At 46.3% G+C, this 19004-nt stretch overlaps 1 protein-coding gene across 1 annotated transcript in view; it reads right to left on the reverse strand.

The window, feature by feature from the left end:
• The window catches only part of LOC308169755 (receptor-type tyrosine-protein phosphatase mu-like), a gene marked incomplete at both ends in the record, with an annotated part of 191607 nt that overhangs the window by 132219 nt on the left and 40384 nt on the right, over window positions 1-19004 (reverse strand). Inside the window, 1 exon segment of the mRNA XM_080544493.1 lies at window positions 2995-3269. Coding sequence (XP_080400619.1) covers window positions 2995-3269 — 275 coding nt within the window.

Consider the following 19004-nt stretch of genomic DNA (forward strand, 5'->3'; position numbering starts at 1 on the left):
TAATACTTTGGTCCGGTTTCACAGACAGGGCTTAAGCCTAGTCCTGGACTAAATCACACCTTTAGGGCCGGTTTCACAGACAAGGCTTAAGCCTAGTCCTGGACTAAATCACACCTTCAAGGTTCCACAGACAGGGCTTAAGCCTAGTCCTGGACTAAATCACACCTTCAAGGTTCCACAGACAGGGCTTAAGCCTAGTCCTGGACTAAATCACACCTTCAAGGTTCCACAGACAAGGCTTAAGCCTAGTCCTGGACTAAATCATTGTGTGTTTTGGTACTTAGAATACGAAGAGTATATTTTGGTTCTTAGAATAGGAACAATGTATTTTGTTCCTTTTAATACTACGAGTGTATTGCTCCTCTCCTTGATTCCTCGTTGCCTAACAGCCATTGGCTGTGACCTTTCCTCTCTCTCACACCCTGTCCAATTACACACTGATCACACACACTCACTGAGGTGCTCGTCTCCATGTCACCTGTCATTGTGATGGTGTCTAAAAATGGAGTAAGACGAACAGAGAGAAGAAGAAGAACCCCGCAGAATCAGAGCCAGATCAGAGTGTACACAAGAGGCTGGGTAAATTACCATATTCCAACTGCATGGAGTAATCAATTAAAAGTTTTTGGAGTGCAACCCGACTGGCAATGTAATTAGACCTTGTGATAGGCTGGCATTGTAAATTGAGGGAGAGAGGGAGGGGGGGGGCGGGGGGGGGGGGGGGGGGGGGGACCCATATGCTGTAATTACAAAATAAGAGACAAAGTAATTTCTGAATAATACCAGGTGGTTTCATTTTGACAAACACTTAGAATACTGTGCAATTACAGAAACCCGTAATTACCTCTACATTGCTAATTGGCTATAGCTCTGAAGATTACCGTCTTCCACTGTTAATCTCAGAGAATAATACAAAGTCACAACTACATTCCTCGCACATTATGCCTGCTGTCGTTTTAGGGACGGAGGGATGGCAGAGAGAGCGAGAGAAAGAGGGAGAAAGAGAGAGAGAAGCGCCGTCTGCCCCACTGTTAAGAACAACAGATGGTGGTTATTTCTCCTGGGATGTGGAGATGTATTTATCATTCTTTACTGCGGGTCTCTCAGGAGGACCCCGAGCGCGCGCGTGTGTGTGTGTACGTGCTTAACCGCCGAGATGGTGTGTTAGCTAGCCGCGCTATCGAGCCAGAAGCCCTTGCCTTTCTTCACAAGGCTGATGACATATTGACAGGCTACCACGTCTCACAGCAGCTCAACACATGGCCTCTATCTGACCTGAGTGGGAGGGAAATCAAACATTTGGCATCTGCTGTAATTGCTTTTCTGGAAATTTCTATAGCCTCTATAGCTTATGACGTGTCCAGAAAAGACACTTTCACATATACAGGAGCACAATTGTGATTGAGATAGAAAAACCAAAAGTAAAGAAGTGTGGTGTGACCGCCAGACCGCTTGTTAGTGAGTGTTTTCATCGATGGAGTCATAGAAAGGTCTGTTATTATGACCATTAATAGGAACATCTTTCTGAGATGGTGCAATCATACTATTGATCTTCAGGGGATATTCCATTACATTAACATCTTAACCATTTAGCAGACACTTTTATCCAAAGTATCTGACAATTACAGGGACAGTCTCCCTGGAGTAACTTAGGGCTAAGTGCTTTACTCAAGGGCACACTAGTGGTGGTGTTCCCCAAGTGGGAATTGAGCACACCACTACCCCAGATGGTGTTCAGTTTCCAACACTTTCCTACTTTTGCATTCAACGCATTAACTTCCCAAACTATGGTTAGGGATTCATATTGTTTGAAATGACACTCATACTGGAAGGACCTTGTGGCCCAACGGTAGCTTACTCCAGATCAGAAGGCTGAGTCTTCAAATCACGTCAGGGTGATTAAGTTGTCAGCAGGTAAGCCTTAGTCCTGAAGCAAAGTCTTGTTTCATTCCATTCCCTTTAGTTAAAGTTCAATTCAGTTCAATTCAATTCAATTCAAATTCGTCAATCTACAAGAGGGAATTAGGACGGGTTTTGTCATACAAACGACAATAATCGTATGTACGTATATAGAGTAAAGAGTAGAATTAAGATCTCTAAAGTCAGTTCATTCGACACACAATAAAGTCGGTACAACGTACTGTATAGGCTGTACAGGCCTCTCCACTTTAGAGTATTGACCGACTCGACTGGCCCAGAGTCTGTAGAGCAGACCGTCAGATCTCCAGTCCCTCCTACACATTGTATCGCAAGATTACCACGGAATACATCCTCTATAGACCCTTTCCGTAGAACCTTTCTCTGACCGAATGCTGTAAACGGGTTCAACGTGTCTTTGACTTGAACGAAACCCTCCCTCCTTTCTCCCTTTCTTCCCCTCCTCCGGGGGTGTCCATCCACAGGCAGGGAAAGGATTTTTCTTTTTCCTTTTGGCATCTGAAAGGCTGCCTGTTGTGATATTCCTTTCCGGCTGTGACTTTTCAATCTGGTCGGGTGCACTCCGCTGAGACTGGTGTCACGTCACTCTCCTCTACTCTACCGTGGGGAATGTGTTGCACTGTGTCAAGTATGAATAACAGACTCGGAGAGAGGACAGATTGGTAAGACTGTGTTATTGTGGTATGCCGAAGCGTACAGGTAGACCTTCAACAGTAAAAGAGGGCTACAATCCTGTAGCCAGATATTGAGTGGTAGACCAATCTTTGCTGTTGGTGAGCATGTTAAACCATTATTGAAGGTAACCATTATTGACCTATACTCTAGGTATACACCCACCCTAATGCAGTACCTCTAGCTCCACAATCACCCACCCACCTTATACCGTACCTCTAGCTCCACCCCCACCCACCCACCCTATACAGTACCTCTAGCTCCACCCCCACCCACCCTATACAGTACCTCTAGCTCCACCCCCACCCACCCTATACCGTACCTCTAGCTCCACCCCCACCCAGCCTATACAGTACCTCTAGCTCCACCCCCACCGGGCCTCACCTGGTAGAAGTTGGGCCAGAAGGTGCTGATGGCCAGCTCCACCTGTCTCCAGCTCTGGTAGGCGGGGCCTGAGGCGTTCCACACGGGTATACCCAGCGGGCTGTTGTTCTCCTTGACGTAGATGTTGAGCTGGGCGGGGTTGGCTCCCTCGCGACCCGCCATGTAGTACTGGAAGATGACGCAGTGGGTGTCGTTCTCTTTGAGCTGCGGCATCAACAGCTGAGCCTTCTGCCCGGCGAAACGCCCGCTGGTGTTGGCCATCATGAAGGCCGAACCTGGGGGGGGGAAGAGAGAAGAGACGATCCCTGTTAGCGTTTCCCAGAAAACGAACTCCGACAAGTTCACATCCGTTGAGTTGGTTTAATTTCTACAGCAGCACACGTGAGTGAACCGTGAACTGCCCCTGACCTCATCTTAATCATTCCACCGTGACGGAAGCAGGAGAATAATCACGGAAGAGGGAGTTTGTCCAAGAACAAGTTAATGAATAACCACAATCTGACGTTAGTAACACCTCTCCTCCCATTCTGCCATCTTGCCGTCCTCCCATCCTCTGTTGACTCTCTGGAGTCTCTCTGTGGACACAGCCCTGAGGCCTCAAAAGCTGGCACTCTCCTCTCCTCTCCTCTCCCTTCCCCTCCCCTCCTCTCCTCTCCTCTCCTCTCCTCTCCTCTCCTCTGCCTTCCTCTGCCTTCCCCTCCTCTCCTCTCCTCTCCTCTCCCTTCCCCTCCTCTCCTCACCACTCTTCTCCTCTACTCTCCCTTACCCTCCTCTCCTCACCTCTCCTCTCTTCTCCTCTCCTATCCTCTCCTCTCCTCTCCTCTCCTCACCACCCTTCTCCTCTCCCTTCCCCTCCTCTCCTCTCCTCTCCTCTCCTCTCCTCTCCTCTCCTCACCACTCCTCACCACTCTTCTCCTCTACTCTCCCTTACCCTCCTCTCCTCACCTCTCCTCTCTTCTCCTCTCCTCTCCCTTCCCCTCCTCTCCTCTCCTCTCCTCTCCTCTCCTCTCCTCTCCTCTCCTCTCCTCACCACTCTTATCCTCACCTCTCTTCTCCTCACCTCACCTCTCCTCTCCTCTCCTCTCCTCACCTCTCCTCTCCTCTCCTCTCCTCTCTCTTCCTCTCCACTCCCCTCCTCTCCTCACCTCTCCTCTCCTCTCCTCTCCTCTCCTCTCCTCTCCCCTCCTCTCCTCACCTCTCCTCTCCTCACCTCTCTTCTCCTCTCCCTGTGTTACTGTAATGGGCAGAAACGGAGGCGTGTGTTTGTTTAGCATCTAGAGCCCTGGAGCAGAAGTGTCTGTGGCTCCTCTAGGCCTTCATTATCTAACAGATTGGTATTCCTCAACCCAGACACAAACCACGGCTGTCTCTCTTCAAACGCCATCACTACTCCATACAGTTGTTTTGTTTCTCCCAAGATAAGAAAAGTTACATTTTATGTTATAGGTGAAATGTGCAGTTTGGCTCTCTGCTGCCCTCTTTGGCCACACAGAGCATTTGGAAATGTCAATATGCAACGTTTTTGAGTAGGTAAAATGTGCCCATATGCATAAGCATATTAATAAAATCAAACATGTATAAAACCTGCATAATACATTATTCATCATACCTGCCCAAACCTAATCAGTACCCCAAAGATTGGGGCTCCGGTCCTTTTTACTTAACAGCTCTTTTTCAAAAACTCACTATAGCACTCCCTGCCAGGCCCTAAAAGCCTAGCTGATCTGCCGATGGATGGAGGGGGGTCAGAGAGAAGAGTGGGGGGGTTAAGGGAGAGCCCGAGGCCATTGACCCTGAGTAGAGTAGCAACCAGCGAAGGACCACTCGACTCCTCTCCCTCTCTCTCTCCATCCCGCTTCCCCCATTAGGCCCAGAGAACGTGGTGTACCATGGCAACCTGGAGTACCTCACAAGGCCTCAGGAGCATACGACTCAGTCTTCTCCTCTCATTGGTCCGTCCGTTTGTGTTCCAGAGTCGCCACCACTCAAAAGCCGGGGAGTAGCGGAGCAGAGGGGATGTGTGGGAGCGATCGATGCGGTATTGAGCTAGACCAGGTTTAGGGTTGCTTGGCTAGCTCTTCTTATTTTTCTAAAGAGAACCAAAATGGCTGTGTATCTACGAACGCTTAGAGAGCCATCTCCACAACGTGGGTCTGCACTGATTGGATGTCATCACGGTTCCAACACCCTAGTTATATGTATGCATGTATGTATGTATGTATGTATGTATGTATGTATGTATGTATGTATGTACTGTTTGTATGTATGTATGCATGTATGTATGTATGTACTGTTTGTATGTATGTATGCATGTATGTATGTATGCATGTATGTATGTATGTATGTATGTATGTATGTACTGTTTGTATGTATGTATGCATGTATGTATGTATGTATGTATGTATGTATGTATGTATGTACTGTTTGTATGTATGTATGCATGCATGTATGTATGTATGTATGTATGTATGTATGTATGTATGTATGTATGTATGTATGTATGTACTGTTTGTATGTATGTATGCATGTATGTATGTATGTATGTATGTATGTATGTATGTATGTATGTATGTATGTATGTATGTATGTATGTATGTATGTATGTATGTATGTATGTATGTATGTATGTATGTATGTATGTATGTATGCATGTATGAATGTATGTATGTATGCATGCATGCATGTATGTATGTATGTATGTATGTATGTATGTATGTATGTATGCATGTATGTATGTATGTATGCATGCATGTATGTATGTATGTATGTATGTATGCATGTATGTATGTATGCATGTATGTATGTATGTATGTATGCATGTATGTATGTATGTATGTATGTATGTATGTATGTATGCATGTATGTATGTATGTATGTATGTATGTATGTATGTATGTATGTATGTATGCATGTATGTATGTATGTATGTATGCATGTATGTATGTATGTATGTATGTATGTATGTATGTACATTCCATGTATGTATGTATGTATGTATGTATGTATGTATGCATGTATGTATGTATGTATGTATGTATGTATGTATGTATGTATGCATGTATGTATGTATGTATGTATGTATGTATGCATGTATGTATGTATGTATGTATGTATGTATGTATGTATGTATGTATGTATGTATGTATGTATGTATGTATGTATGTATGCATGCATGCATGCATGTATGTATGTATGTATGTATGTATGTATGTATGTATGTATGTATGTATGTATGTATGTATGTATGTATGTACGCATGTATGTATGTATGTATGTATGTACGCATGTATGTATGTATGTATGTATGTATGTATGTATGTATGTATGCATGTATGTATGTATGTATGTATGTATGTATGTATGTATGCATGTATGTATGTATGTATGTATGTATGTATGTATGCATGTATGTATGTATGTATGTATGTATGTATGTATGTATGTATGTATGCATGTATGTATGTATGTATGTATGTATGTATGTATGTACGCATGTATGTATGTATGTATGTATGTATGTATGCATGTATGTATGCATGTATGTATGTATGTATGTATGTATGTATGCATGTATGTATGTATGTATGTATGTATGTATGCATGTATGTATGTATGTATGTATGTATGTATGTATGTATGTATGTATGTATGCATGTATGTATGTATGTATGTATGTATGTATGTATGCATGTATGTATGTATGTATGTATGTATGTATGTATGTACGCATGTATGTATGTATGTATGTATGTATGTATGTATGTATGTATGTATGCATGTATGTATGTATGTATGTATGTATGTATGTACATTCCATGTCCCATGCTATAGAGTGCTTTGTGGCTCAGTTAGTAGAGCATGGCGCTAACAACGCTTAGGTTCTAGGTTCGATTCCTGTTGGGACCGTACATACTGAAAAATATAATGCACTCACTGCAATGTAAGTCGCTTTGGAAAAAAGCGTCAGCTAAATGGCGTATGCATATTCAGTTGATAAGATGCATATTCAGTTGATAAGATGCATAGACCAGTTAATAGATAGATGATTAAACTTTTGATGCCTCCTGCTTGTTGTTAGCACAAACGTTATAAATAAATAATGACGTGATTTCTGTATTAATGCTGTGACAGGGCGCTAACCATGATGAACGCCTCCTAGCCCTGTCAACAACAAACTCTACCACACCTACCACATAGAGGAAGGTTCAGTTAAGGCCTGTCAATCAGAGACCTGTGTCTTTTGCGTAGTTATTATTATAGTTATATTTCCTGGCCTCGGGGCTTGTGTATTCCACCAGTCTACACATGCTGGGGCACACTCTCCTTGTAATTACACAGGCGCACTCAAACACTCACACACACTCACACACACACACACACACGCAGACACACACTCACACAGACACACACACGTACACACACACAGACACACACACACACACAGCGTTTTTTTACAGAAGTTCCCCTCCAGTGACGGGTCCAGTCTTGTGGACTAAGCGGAGCGTTTTCTCTCTCATTGTGATTAAGCTGCAGGCTGAGGTGTTGAATCCCCCTTTCACCTCTCACTTTCCACACAGCTCCATCGCTGCCCCTCATCTCTGCCCCGCGGCTCAGGGATGGGTAATTTGATCATTCATAATAATAATAATAATAATAATAATAATGGCACTGTGGTTAGAGGGACCCCAGACAACCCAGACAGTCTCCAGGATTGTTATTACGGGGGAGAGAAATATGGTGGGTAGGAGGACAAGCTAGGTTGGATCACGGATAACCCATTTCACACACAGACACACACACACACACACACAGAAACACAGGAAGACAGAAACACAGAAACACAGAAACACACACATACACACACACACACACACACACATACATACATACATACAGACACACACAGGAGAAAGACAGAAAGACAGAAACACACACAGACACACACACACACACACACACACACACACACATACAGACACACAGAAACTCAACACAGAAACTCACACACACACACACACACACACACACACACACACAGAGAACACACACACACACACACACACACACACACACACACACTCCCCCAACATGAGAGTTCTGAGGTTAAGGCCCAATACCGTCTGGGTCTCTTGGCCCTTCAAATCACTACATCCAGACGTTTCTCCCGAGTCATTTCCTACTCCGATCTTTTCATGGTTCCTGACATTGAGCACAACCAATACATGGAGCTCGTTGACCACAAATGTAGTTGTTTTCATTCTAATGTCAACAAGCAGTTATTGAAAAAGAAAAATCAATGCCAGGATAAAAGTAAGACATGCCTACAGTATGTACCGTATCTAGTAGGTATAGACAGGCATCAGTCCTTCATCACTTATTACTGAGCGTCTCCCTACTCTCTACTCTCTGCCATGGTCTGTCACCCAGGCCTACTAGTAATATACATACAGCATTCTCTGACGTGTAGAGCCTTCTCGTTTACCTGCATGTTACCCTTCTTCTCCGGTGAATATCCCACGCATGTATGTCTGTAAATTATGCTTAAATGCTGTCAAACCTGCCCATGATAAGAACTCTCTCTCTCTCTTCTTCCCAAATGCCTTTGAACATTAGTTCACACAAGCTATAAGCGAGGGATACCGTTTTAGAAGTGGATGCTTCTTCTTCTTCGTCTTCTTCTTTCACCGCCTTTTTTAAATGACTACCAAAACAGGAGAGAGCACATTCAAGGGATTCCTCTGTTCTTTCACGTTGCTTATAAGCAGTCCCGTCGGAGGGAGAGAGAAACAGATAGGCCATTTACATTTCAGAGGCGGAAGTGTGTGTGTGTGTGTGTGTGTGTGTGTGTGTGAGTGTGTGTGTGTGTGTGTGTGTGTGTGTGTGGGGCGGGGGGGGGGGGGGGCTATGGGGTGCGTGTTCAAGGTCATTCAGTGGGAGTGGAGTGATACCTGGGCTACTGAATAGAAAGTATTCTCTAGAACATTCCACCAAGTGTTATTTCCGTCTCCGTGACCTTGTTTACACCTTCCCCAAAGTTGCATAACATCAGTGGAATGCTAAACGTGTTTCTATTTCTCCACAAGTCTCACTGTGCCCTTTCTCCAGAAGATCAGAAGATGATCATCAGATCAGAATTCTTTTTTATTGGCCAAGTATTTCCACATACAGGAAATTCCTATGTTGGTGCATAGGAATTCGGATCTCTCATTGCTCCATCACTTGAATTCGTCCGAGAGTGTGTTAGTCACTGTGAGATATCAGGTATCTCCTCCTTCTCTGGTCCGAACGGTGGGAAGCTGGATCCTGAAGCTTAGCTGCCTGTTCCGCACTCCACCAGCCCTCAGTGGCACCCACCACATGCATGGAATGCAGAATAAAACCTTGGCTTTCTAACAAGGCAATTACTGTTTCAGTCACACTAATGGAGTTGGCTTCGGAAGGGACATTGCACACCTGGCATGTAGCGCTTTCTCTACCTCATTATACAACAAAACTGTTTTTTCACCCTTGAAATAAAGGAGGCAATCTGTTGGTGATTTGTCTGCTACAAGTATTCTGTCACCCAATCTGGACCCCTCCTCTCGTCTCATTTGCGCAACGCACTCGATAGAGATGACACCCGCTAACCAAACACTAACCGAAACGGAGTTTGCCCTTGCTATGCGGTGCTCAAGGACCGCTGGAGAGCCGGTTCTTTATGTATCGGGCCGTACAACACTGGAGAGAGGCGGCACTCGGTGTAGCAGTCACTGTGTGTGTGAGATGGGGGAGAGGGAGCCATGACACTGGCCGGCACTCTTCCTCAAACAGAGGGAATCATGGGTCATCTTAGAGCAGGGACAGGAGCGTCGGCGTTATGATATACAGTTCTAGAGAGACAAAGACTGCATTTCTGTTTACTCAGAATTTGTAAAAACACAAAATAGCTTTGGGCAGGTGAATAAGCTAATTTAAAATGTCCTACAGTGAGTCTCTAAACACTAACAGGCATCAATGACCTTCACCACTTGAAAACCACACCATGAAAAAATAACTAACTAGTTAATTACTCTGTTAATTACTCTGTATCTCGATATCGTTATCTATCTCCGCCTCTGTCGTCCAATATGAGGCAGCCTGACCCCTCTCTGTCTGACCCCTCTCCACCTGTATCCAACATGGCCAGGTCTATGATCTCTCCCAAAGCTGTGTATAATGTGGTCAGGGCCATGATCCCTACCAAACCATTTTAGCAGCACATTATGCATTATGCCACATTATGAGGTTTTAGAGCTGTCTATAAATGCTTTCGGCACTGAAATGTTTTTCTCTTCAACAATGGCAGGTTCGAGCCAATTAAGACGAGAAAGCTTTAAAAGCAAATGTTCATTTCCATAAAGGCCAACGCTTAACAATTACAAGTACCCCCCAAATGTGTTTGCGTTGAAAAAAAAAAAAAAGTGAGGCATGAAAACATTAGTATTTCCAGGGGCTGTTATGAGCAGGTACTGGCCTTGTCCGTTCAGGAGCCCCAGCGGGTCTTTTATCCTCTCTGAGCTTCGACATGCTACAGAATGACGTATGGATTTCAAATGGTCAATTACATTTTAGGAATGCACACACAAATCATCAACAATGATCATGCAATATTTTTTCGTTTTCGTTTTTTGCGGGAGATAATAATATAGATAATAACATATGCCATTTAGCTGGCAATTTTCTCTAAAGCATCTTACATCGCAGTGAGTGCATACAGTTTTCAGCATGCACGGTCCCAGCGGGAATCGAACCCACAACCTACAGTAACACTTTGTCAGGCCTATGTTCGACCAAGAGAGCCACAGAGGTGTAAGGTCAACGGGGTTGGTTCTGGGTTAGGTGGTAGGGTAGGGTTCTTGGTTGGCCTAATGAACAGGTATGTAAGGCCTTCATTCAAATCTAATGGAAAATTATTTTCCAATGCATGTTTAAAGAAGGATTACGCAAAAGAAGGGTGTTAAGAGACTGTGAGAGAGAGAGAGAAAGAGAGAGAGAGAGAGAGAAAGAGATAGCGAGAGCGAGAGCGAGGGGGAACACTATCAAGCCACGTTCAACGGAGCGCTTAAATATTTAACATGACACCTGATTCAGGAGGTTAAACGTGTGAGTGAATCAGCTGAGGATTTGCTTAGGCAGAGGGGAGGTGCGAGCCGTACACAACTCTGGCGTTGGCTGTGTTGTTCAGTGAGATTGTCTTGTTGGTTCCATTCCAGTAGAGCTGTGTTATAGCGTGTCAACAGCTTCTCCACGAGCCACAGAGATTGGTAATGAGATTTTTCGACACGGGAGGAGACAACAGCTCTCACTTAGGCCACAGTTCAATGACTCCTCACGGGAGGAAGGGATTAGAAAAATCTGTATTTTAATCATTATCATCTCTCCTTGTATGAAAAGGAGAGAGGGGAGGAGAGACAGAGGACAGGGTATTCTAATGAAGACAGTGATCTTCCTCCATGAAAGGACACCCTGGTGTGTTACAGTTTCATAACATCGTCTCACCCAACTTTACTAACAGCGAGGGCAGAGAGAAATGTCATTCTCTCTCTCTCTCTCTCTCTCTCTCTCTCTCTCTCTCTCTCTCTCTCTCTCTCTCTCTCTCTCTCTCTCTCTCTCTCTCTCTCTCTCTCTCTCTCTCTCTCTCTCTCTCTCTCTCTCTCTCTCTCTCTCTCTCTCTCTCTCTCTCTCTCTCTCTCTCTCTCTCTCTCTCTATATATATATATATATATATATATGCTGTATATATACACTCACTAACACATTATTAGGATACCTCATTAATTCAGGCAGTGTAATGGTCTGGGGAATGTTTTCTTGGCACACTTCGGGCCTGTTAATACCAGTCAATCATCTCTTGAATGCCACAGCCTATTTGAGTATTGTTGCTGACCATGTGCATCCATTCATGGCCACAATGCACCCATCTTCTAATGGCTACTTCCAGCATGATAACGTACCATGTCACAAAGCAAAAGTCATCTCAAACTGGTTTCATGAACATGACAATGAGTTCAGTGTTTTTCCCAGTCACCGGATCTGAATCCAATAGAAGTGAACAGGAGATTCACAGCTTGAAAGAGCACCTGAAAAATCTGCAGGAACTGCGTGATGCAATCATGTCACCATGGACCAGAATCTCAAAGAAACGTTTCCAAGCTGTTTTGAGAGCAAAGGGATGCCCTACCCAGCCTTAGTATAGTGTATAGTATAGTATATATATATATATATATATATATATATATAATGCAGTTTCTCTCTGCTCCAGTAGTTTGTGTTATCATGGGTACCAAGATGCCAGTCACATGCCTGACATACTCGTGCCAATATCGAAGAACCTGAACCTAAGAATTTTACTCTGTGTACCCGTACATTAGAGGTAATAAAAGCTATTCTGATTCAAATTCTGACATCATCACCATCAGCCAACTGGTGGTCAGACCAACCCAGAGCCTTCCTAGCCTGTAGCTAGAGTCCTTCTCTATGGAGACAATCATATTCAAGGTCTCTTCAGATTCAACACTCTTGACATTCATCTGGAAGGGCTCCAAATGACTATCAAAAGTACACAAATCAATAACACCCCATTGATTCACATTTACTCTGGCATAACAAAAAGAATGCTGCTATAACCTTGCATGCATTCATGCAAACCACACACACACACACACACACACACACACACACACACACACACTTGCGTTTCCCAAGGGGGTGCGTTGATGAGCGTATTTATTTAGAATCAGAAGGGTGTTCTCTTTCTCATTTGGCGGCCGCGGGAGTAATGAAGGCAGGGGCTGGAAGCCGATTGGTCGCTGAGAGCAGTTGTCTCAGTGCTCTTGTAAGCGGGATGTGTTGTGTCTCCCTCCTTATTGATTAACCTTCACATGCAAACTACTGTCTAAATTGAAGTTGGGCTTATTGGAAACGGTGGTTGTGTGAGACCTAGGGATGAAGAGCTAGCATGCGCAGGGCGAGAGAGAGAGAGAGAGAGAGAGAGAGAGAGAGAGAGAGAGAGAGAGAGAGAGAGAGAGAGAGAGAGAGAGAGAGAGAGAGAGAGAGAGAGAGAGAGAGAGAGAGAGAGGCCCTGGGGTGTCGGGTATGTTTGCCTACGGGAGGCGTCTGGTAATTGAGTTTCTGCTCCTCATTTCAATAGGAAGCCCAGCGTTGACATAGAGAGGAGAGGGGCAGGCGTCTCCCTAACCTCCAACCTCCGTCAGTCTATCAAGAGAGGATAGACATAGCCCCAAAACATCTTCCTCTTCTTCTTCTTCTTCTTCTTCTGGGAAAGATCTCAGTGGAATTCTGGGATGTGTCCATGCAGCCTGGCCGGCTTCCCAGGGCTCCGAGGCACACCTGTGGCAGCACGTGATTGGCTAGCCAGCTGAACAGGACGCCGACCTCTCCCTGACCGACTGACCGACCGTGCCAGCCAGGCCTGGGGCGGGGCGCCGGGTGCAGAGTGGGCATCGTTTACAGCCAAGGGTTATTTCAGTCGCAACAGTCATAGTCGTGCAATTTCGTAACGAAACACGTTGCTGTTTTTTTTTTGCTCCCTCTCAAAAGGGAGAGGGTGTACGGTCTGTGTGTGTGTGTGTGTGTGTCTGTGCGTGTGTGTGTGTGTGTGTGTGTGTGTGAGTGTGTAGCTCCCGTCCTTTTATCCACTGCTAATGGCCCAGAGGATCATGAGGCATACAACTACTGAGTGAGTGAGTGAGTGTGTGTGTGCGTGTGCGTGTGCGTGTGTGTGTGTGTGTCAGGGGGTGACTTTTACAATTACATGCACTTCCCTTGACGGAAGGAAGCGTGATAGCTGCATTGATTGGACACAATCTGTCTGACTGTGATATTGTCTCACACACACACACACACACACACACACACACACACACACGTTATCTTTATGTGTCACAGTTAAAGCTCAGGAAGTCTGTTTCAATGGACCACTGATAATGGTGATAAAACGCCAATGCGATCCTGCTACCAAGAGGGCTTGATAGAAAGCAGGGCCGCACCTCTGGGTCTTCAGGAGAGAGGAGAGGAGAGGAGTTGGCAGGGATAGGGAGGATAGCATTTCCATATTTCATTTTATTCCACAAATTGGAAAGTGCGATCTCATCCACTGATGTGTGATGTAATCCACTGAAGAGGGTACAGTATATTTTCTAATTAGACAGAGAGAGAGAGAGCTGGAGAGAGAGAGAGTGAGAGAGAGAGAGAGAGAGAGAGGAACCTATGGAATAATCTGGTCCATTACTGCCCCTATTTCCCCTGCCTTCCCATCTTTCATCATCACCACCCAGATCTGTGCTCTCCTGCTACCCACACCTCCTCTTCACGTCTCAATGACTTCACACACATTTGACTAAACGCGGTATTAAAACGGCAGCCCTGAGAGCACAGTATCAACCCATTTACCTCCCAGAGAGACTGGTACTCGTGTTAACTCGCTCAGCGCAGAGGGTGAATAAAGTCGGCCCAAATTGTCAACATCCTAGAGAGTGCCACGGGTGATTTTATTCAACAGAAATGCATCGATGATGATGTGTTGTTTTGTAGAGAATCAGTGTTGTATTGTTGCCAGGTAGGTGTAGGTAGAATGTTCCAGAATGGTGTGGCAGGTGTTGGTGAGGTACAGTAATGAAAGAGCACAGGCTGGAGATGAGCAACGTGTTTTAAATAATACCGGTAATAATAATAATAATAAAAATAATAATAATAATGTCTACTTTATTGATCCCTGAGGGGAAAGTATGTCTTTGCAGCACACAGCACACACAGCACACACACACACACACACACACACACACACACGCACACACACACACACACACACACACACACACACACAGCACATTCTTACAGAGAACCGAGGTCTCTGGCACAGGGTCAGCCCCAGACAGACACCCCTGGAGCAGTTATGGATTAAGTGCCTTGCCCAAGGGCCCAACGGCACTGGTGGTAGGATACCTTAGATATAATGCCGTTTGCAGGTGAATTTGATGCTGACGGGAGGGGGGTGGGGGGTGGGGGGGTGTTGGGGAGTAGGGGGTGAGAGGTCATGGATGGAGCTCCGAATGTGATTTGCAGTAATGACGCTCCTCGTTATGCCAAGAGAGCTCCTGAAATTTCAGGTCATTACTGAGCTTTCAGATCATTACTGTGGAGGATATTAGAACCTGAGGACAACTCTTTTTAAACCTCACAACCTTAAATGCTCCCTCTGCACCCCTACACCCCCTCCCTCTACACCCCTACACCCCCTCCCTCTACACCCCTACACCCCCTCCCTCTACACCCCTACACCCCCTCCCTCTACACCCCTACACCCCCTCCCTCTACACCCCTACACCCCCTCCCTCTGCACCCCTACACCCCCTCCCTCTACACCCCTACACCCCCTCCCTCTACACCCCTACACCCCCTCCCTCTGCACCCCTACACCCCCTCCCTCTACACCCCTACACCCCCTCCCTCTACAGCCCCTCCCCTCTACACCCCCTCCCTCTACACCCCTACACCCCGTCCCTCTACACCCCCACACCCCTCCCTCTACACCCCTACACCCCCTCCCTCCCCCTCTCCCTACACCCCCCTACACCCCTCCCTCTACACCCCTACACCCCTCCCTCTACACCCCCTCCCTCTACACCCCTTCCCTACAGCCCCTCCCCCTACAGCCCCTCCCCCTACAGCCCCTCCCTATACACCACTCCTCCTACATACCCACTTACACCCCTTCCCTCTACACCCCTACACCCCCTCCGTCTACACCCACCCCTACACCCCCTCCCCCTTCACCCTCCTACACCCCTTCCCTCTACACCCCCCTGAGATTCACCGCTAGCAAGATTCACACAGAGGTCTCTGCGGAGCGGGCGGCAGCAGCACAGCCTTGTCCAAACGGAGGACGAGGACGGGAGGCTCTGTTCCCTCTGTGTTCCCTCTCTGTTCCCTGGTGCCGCTCCGAAGAAGAAGAAGAAGAAGAAGAAGAAGAAGAAGAAGAAGAAAGGGAACGTTTTCAGCAGGTGCTCTGAGCTCACCACAATGTCAAATCACACGCAAAGAAGTCACAAAGGAAGAGGTTGTCAAAAAGTGGGATGGAATGACCCCCAAAAAACAACAATAACTGACTGATTACTTCTGGCGTGACGTAGATGGACTCTTTCAGCCAGTCGCATAATAACCGTGGATTATTATCTCTAAAAGTGTAGTCTTTTGTCACTTTAGTCACCAGAAACAAGTCTGATGTTCAGGACAAAGACTATAATATGTATCCCTTAGATCCGACGTTTTCAAATGGTCCCTGTAAGACGGCGAACGGTCATAATCAGAGTCTATTGTCTACGAGTCGTGCGGCTCCACAGTGGCCGATGCTTTCGTGTTTAATGACGTGTTTCCTCCGCACCCAGGTGTCCCGAAAGCCTCGCTCTTTGCTGCTTCGTCTCGCATACTTAACGACTTCCGTGGATTGTGAACGCTTTGCCTTGACAATGTTTTTTTCCCTGCGATGTGTTACCACCTGTTTCCTTAGCAACCGAGAGATGGGTCTAGTCATAATAAGAGGGGGTGGGGGGGGGGGGGGGGGTTATGACAGGTCCCTGTGTGCTGATCAGGTATGCAAAGAAGTTTCAAAACGGTGTGCATTACTTGGCTATTGTCTTGGTTTTTCTCTTGTGTTTACACTGCTTTCCTTCCCGGGAGGTTGTAAGGTTATCCAAGGAGGAGATAGCCGTGGGAGGTCTGTGTTATGACAGAGTCTGTGTGTGTGTGTGTGTGTGTGTGTGTGTGTGTGTGTACATGTGTGCGTGCGTGCATGTGTGTGTGTGTGTGTGTGTGGGTGGGTGTGTGTTATGACAGTGTGTGTGTGTGTGTGTGTGTGTACATGTGTGCGTTCGTGCGTGCATGTGTGTGTGTGTGTGTGTGTGGGTGTGTGTTATGTGTGTGAAGGTATGCGGCCGTCGCTCCGGGACACATCTGTATCCAGTCCGACCGGTGTGTGTGTGATGTTTCAGGCGTGCGTCAGAGCAGAGGACAAGAGGCAGAAGCAGAACAAGTGTCCTCTTCAGTACTGAGGTGTTTTCATGCCTTTAGGCAACGTGAAACTGTGTGTCTAAGAGTGAAGCCGATAGCTACACAGCAAACGCATTGATTTCTAGTTAAGTTATGCATGGAGGGGTATGCCCTTTTATTGAGTCTTAGAAGCACAGTGATGATGAAACCATAACAACACAACAACGCTGACAAGTTTGCCGTCTGATCACACGTCTCTCTCTCTCTCTCTCTCTCTCTCTGTCTATCTCTCTGTCTCTCTCTCTCTCTCTCTCTCTGTCTCTCTCTCTCTCTCTGTCTTTTGTAGGAACGCTGCTCTCTCGGCATAATATCTGAACGCTCAACAGCCAAACTGTTTATTTCGTCTTGTTCATCTCGTTAAAATTACGTTGTTTTTTTTCATGGTTCTCGACTCTCGACGAGACGCTCCCCCCCCAAACCCGCTTTCTCCGATTCTCACCTTCCTTTCACTCCCGATCTCATCAACTCCAACTGATTTGATTTGGAGTTCTGATCTCGTTTAAGATGTCCTCTCGCCGTGCAGTGGTCCACTCCACCAACCCCCCCCGTCCCCCGTCCCCCCCCGCCAAAGCCCCCACCTCCTGTTCTCCTCTCACAGGCTAAGTGGATAACTCTCAAGCTGTCGAACCCAGCTTCTAAGATGCTTGCTACCTTCTACTACAGACACACACACACACACACACACACAAACACACTCACTCCAGAGGCATAAGCATCCAGGCAGGAGTCGGGGAAGGTGGGTGGGGGGAGGGTGGGGGGGGGGGGGGGGGGGGTTGGAGGGAGAAGATAAATGGAGGTCCTATTTTTTTCATCTGTTGGGGATTCTTTGATTTGTTCAATTTAGCCTCGCGATAATGAGCTGTTTTCCACCACCACAGCAGACTCTCTGTCCCTCTTTCTGACACAGGAGGCCCCAGAGCTGAAGGACTGCTCTCTGCATCTCCCACCCCTTCCTCCCTCCCTCCCCCCACCTCTTTCCCGCCCTCCCTCCCTCCCTCCCTCCAGAACTATAGCTTTCCTCCCTTTCAACTTACCATCTTCGGTCTGTCATATAGCCTTATTAAACAGCTGAAGTTTAAATAATGGTTGATAATTGTTCCCTGGTACCTAGGCTCAAGCTGTGGATCCTGGAGGACACACAAAGACACACACACAAAAGCCACACACACACACACACACAAAAGCCACACACACACACACAAAAGCCACACACACACACACGCACACAAACACATAGTCTGTCTGAGGCGGCATCTCGTTACTGTGCTGAAAGGAGACTTTTGCTGGGGAACATTTATTACCATCGGAGCAATCACTACCCTCTCCAGCACTACTCACAACCATTAGGAATCATACCGTGGAGTTGTTTTCACTTCTAAAGTATAGATCTAAGGCTCAGATTCAGGCCCACTACGGCTCATCAGCAGAAGGCAGAGAGAGAAACACGTTGCGGCAGCGTGAGGAGATTCAATGGTCATATTAGCCAATTAAATTCAAACAACTTTCACAGTCCGTAGGCATGCAGTCGTTTTTTTTTTTTATGTAGCTTTCGTATAGTACTTTAATCAGGGGAGGGTGGTGGAGGTAGAATCGGAGGAGGACAGGCTTATTGTAATGCATGGACCTTTATCAGCATTTCTCATGGCGTTCCTTGCATGACGATTATGCCTGTCCTCCGATTTCTACCTCCACCAGCCTCCCCTGACTTCAATAGTGCTAATACTCAAAGACACAGACCCGTGGACACATCAATACAAAAACAACGTAAACACACACACACACACACACACACACACACCCTCCCCTGCTGACTGCCTACTGCAGAAGGCAAGGGTTTATGGGATGTGACTCTGCATCCGATCACATCCAGAAGAGAGGCGTCTGTGATGGTGGTGCGGCGCACACCAGTGCCCCTTCCGCCCCCC

Source organism: Nansenia antarctica (assembly GCF_963989245.1).
Source record: "Nansenia antarctica genome assembly, chromosome: 13".
NCBI lineage: Eukaryota > Metazoa > Chordata > Actinopteri > Argentiniformes > Microstomatidae > Nansenia > Nansenia antarctica.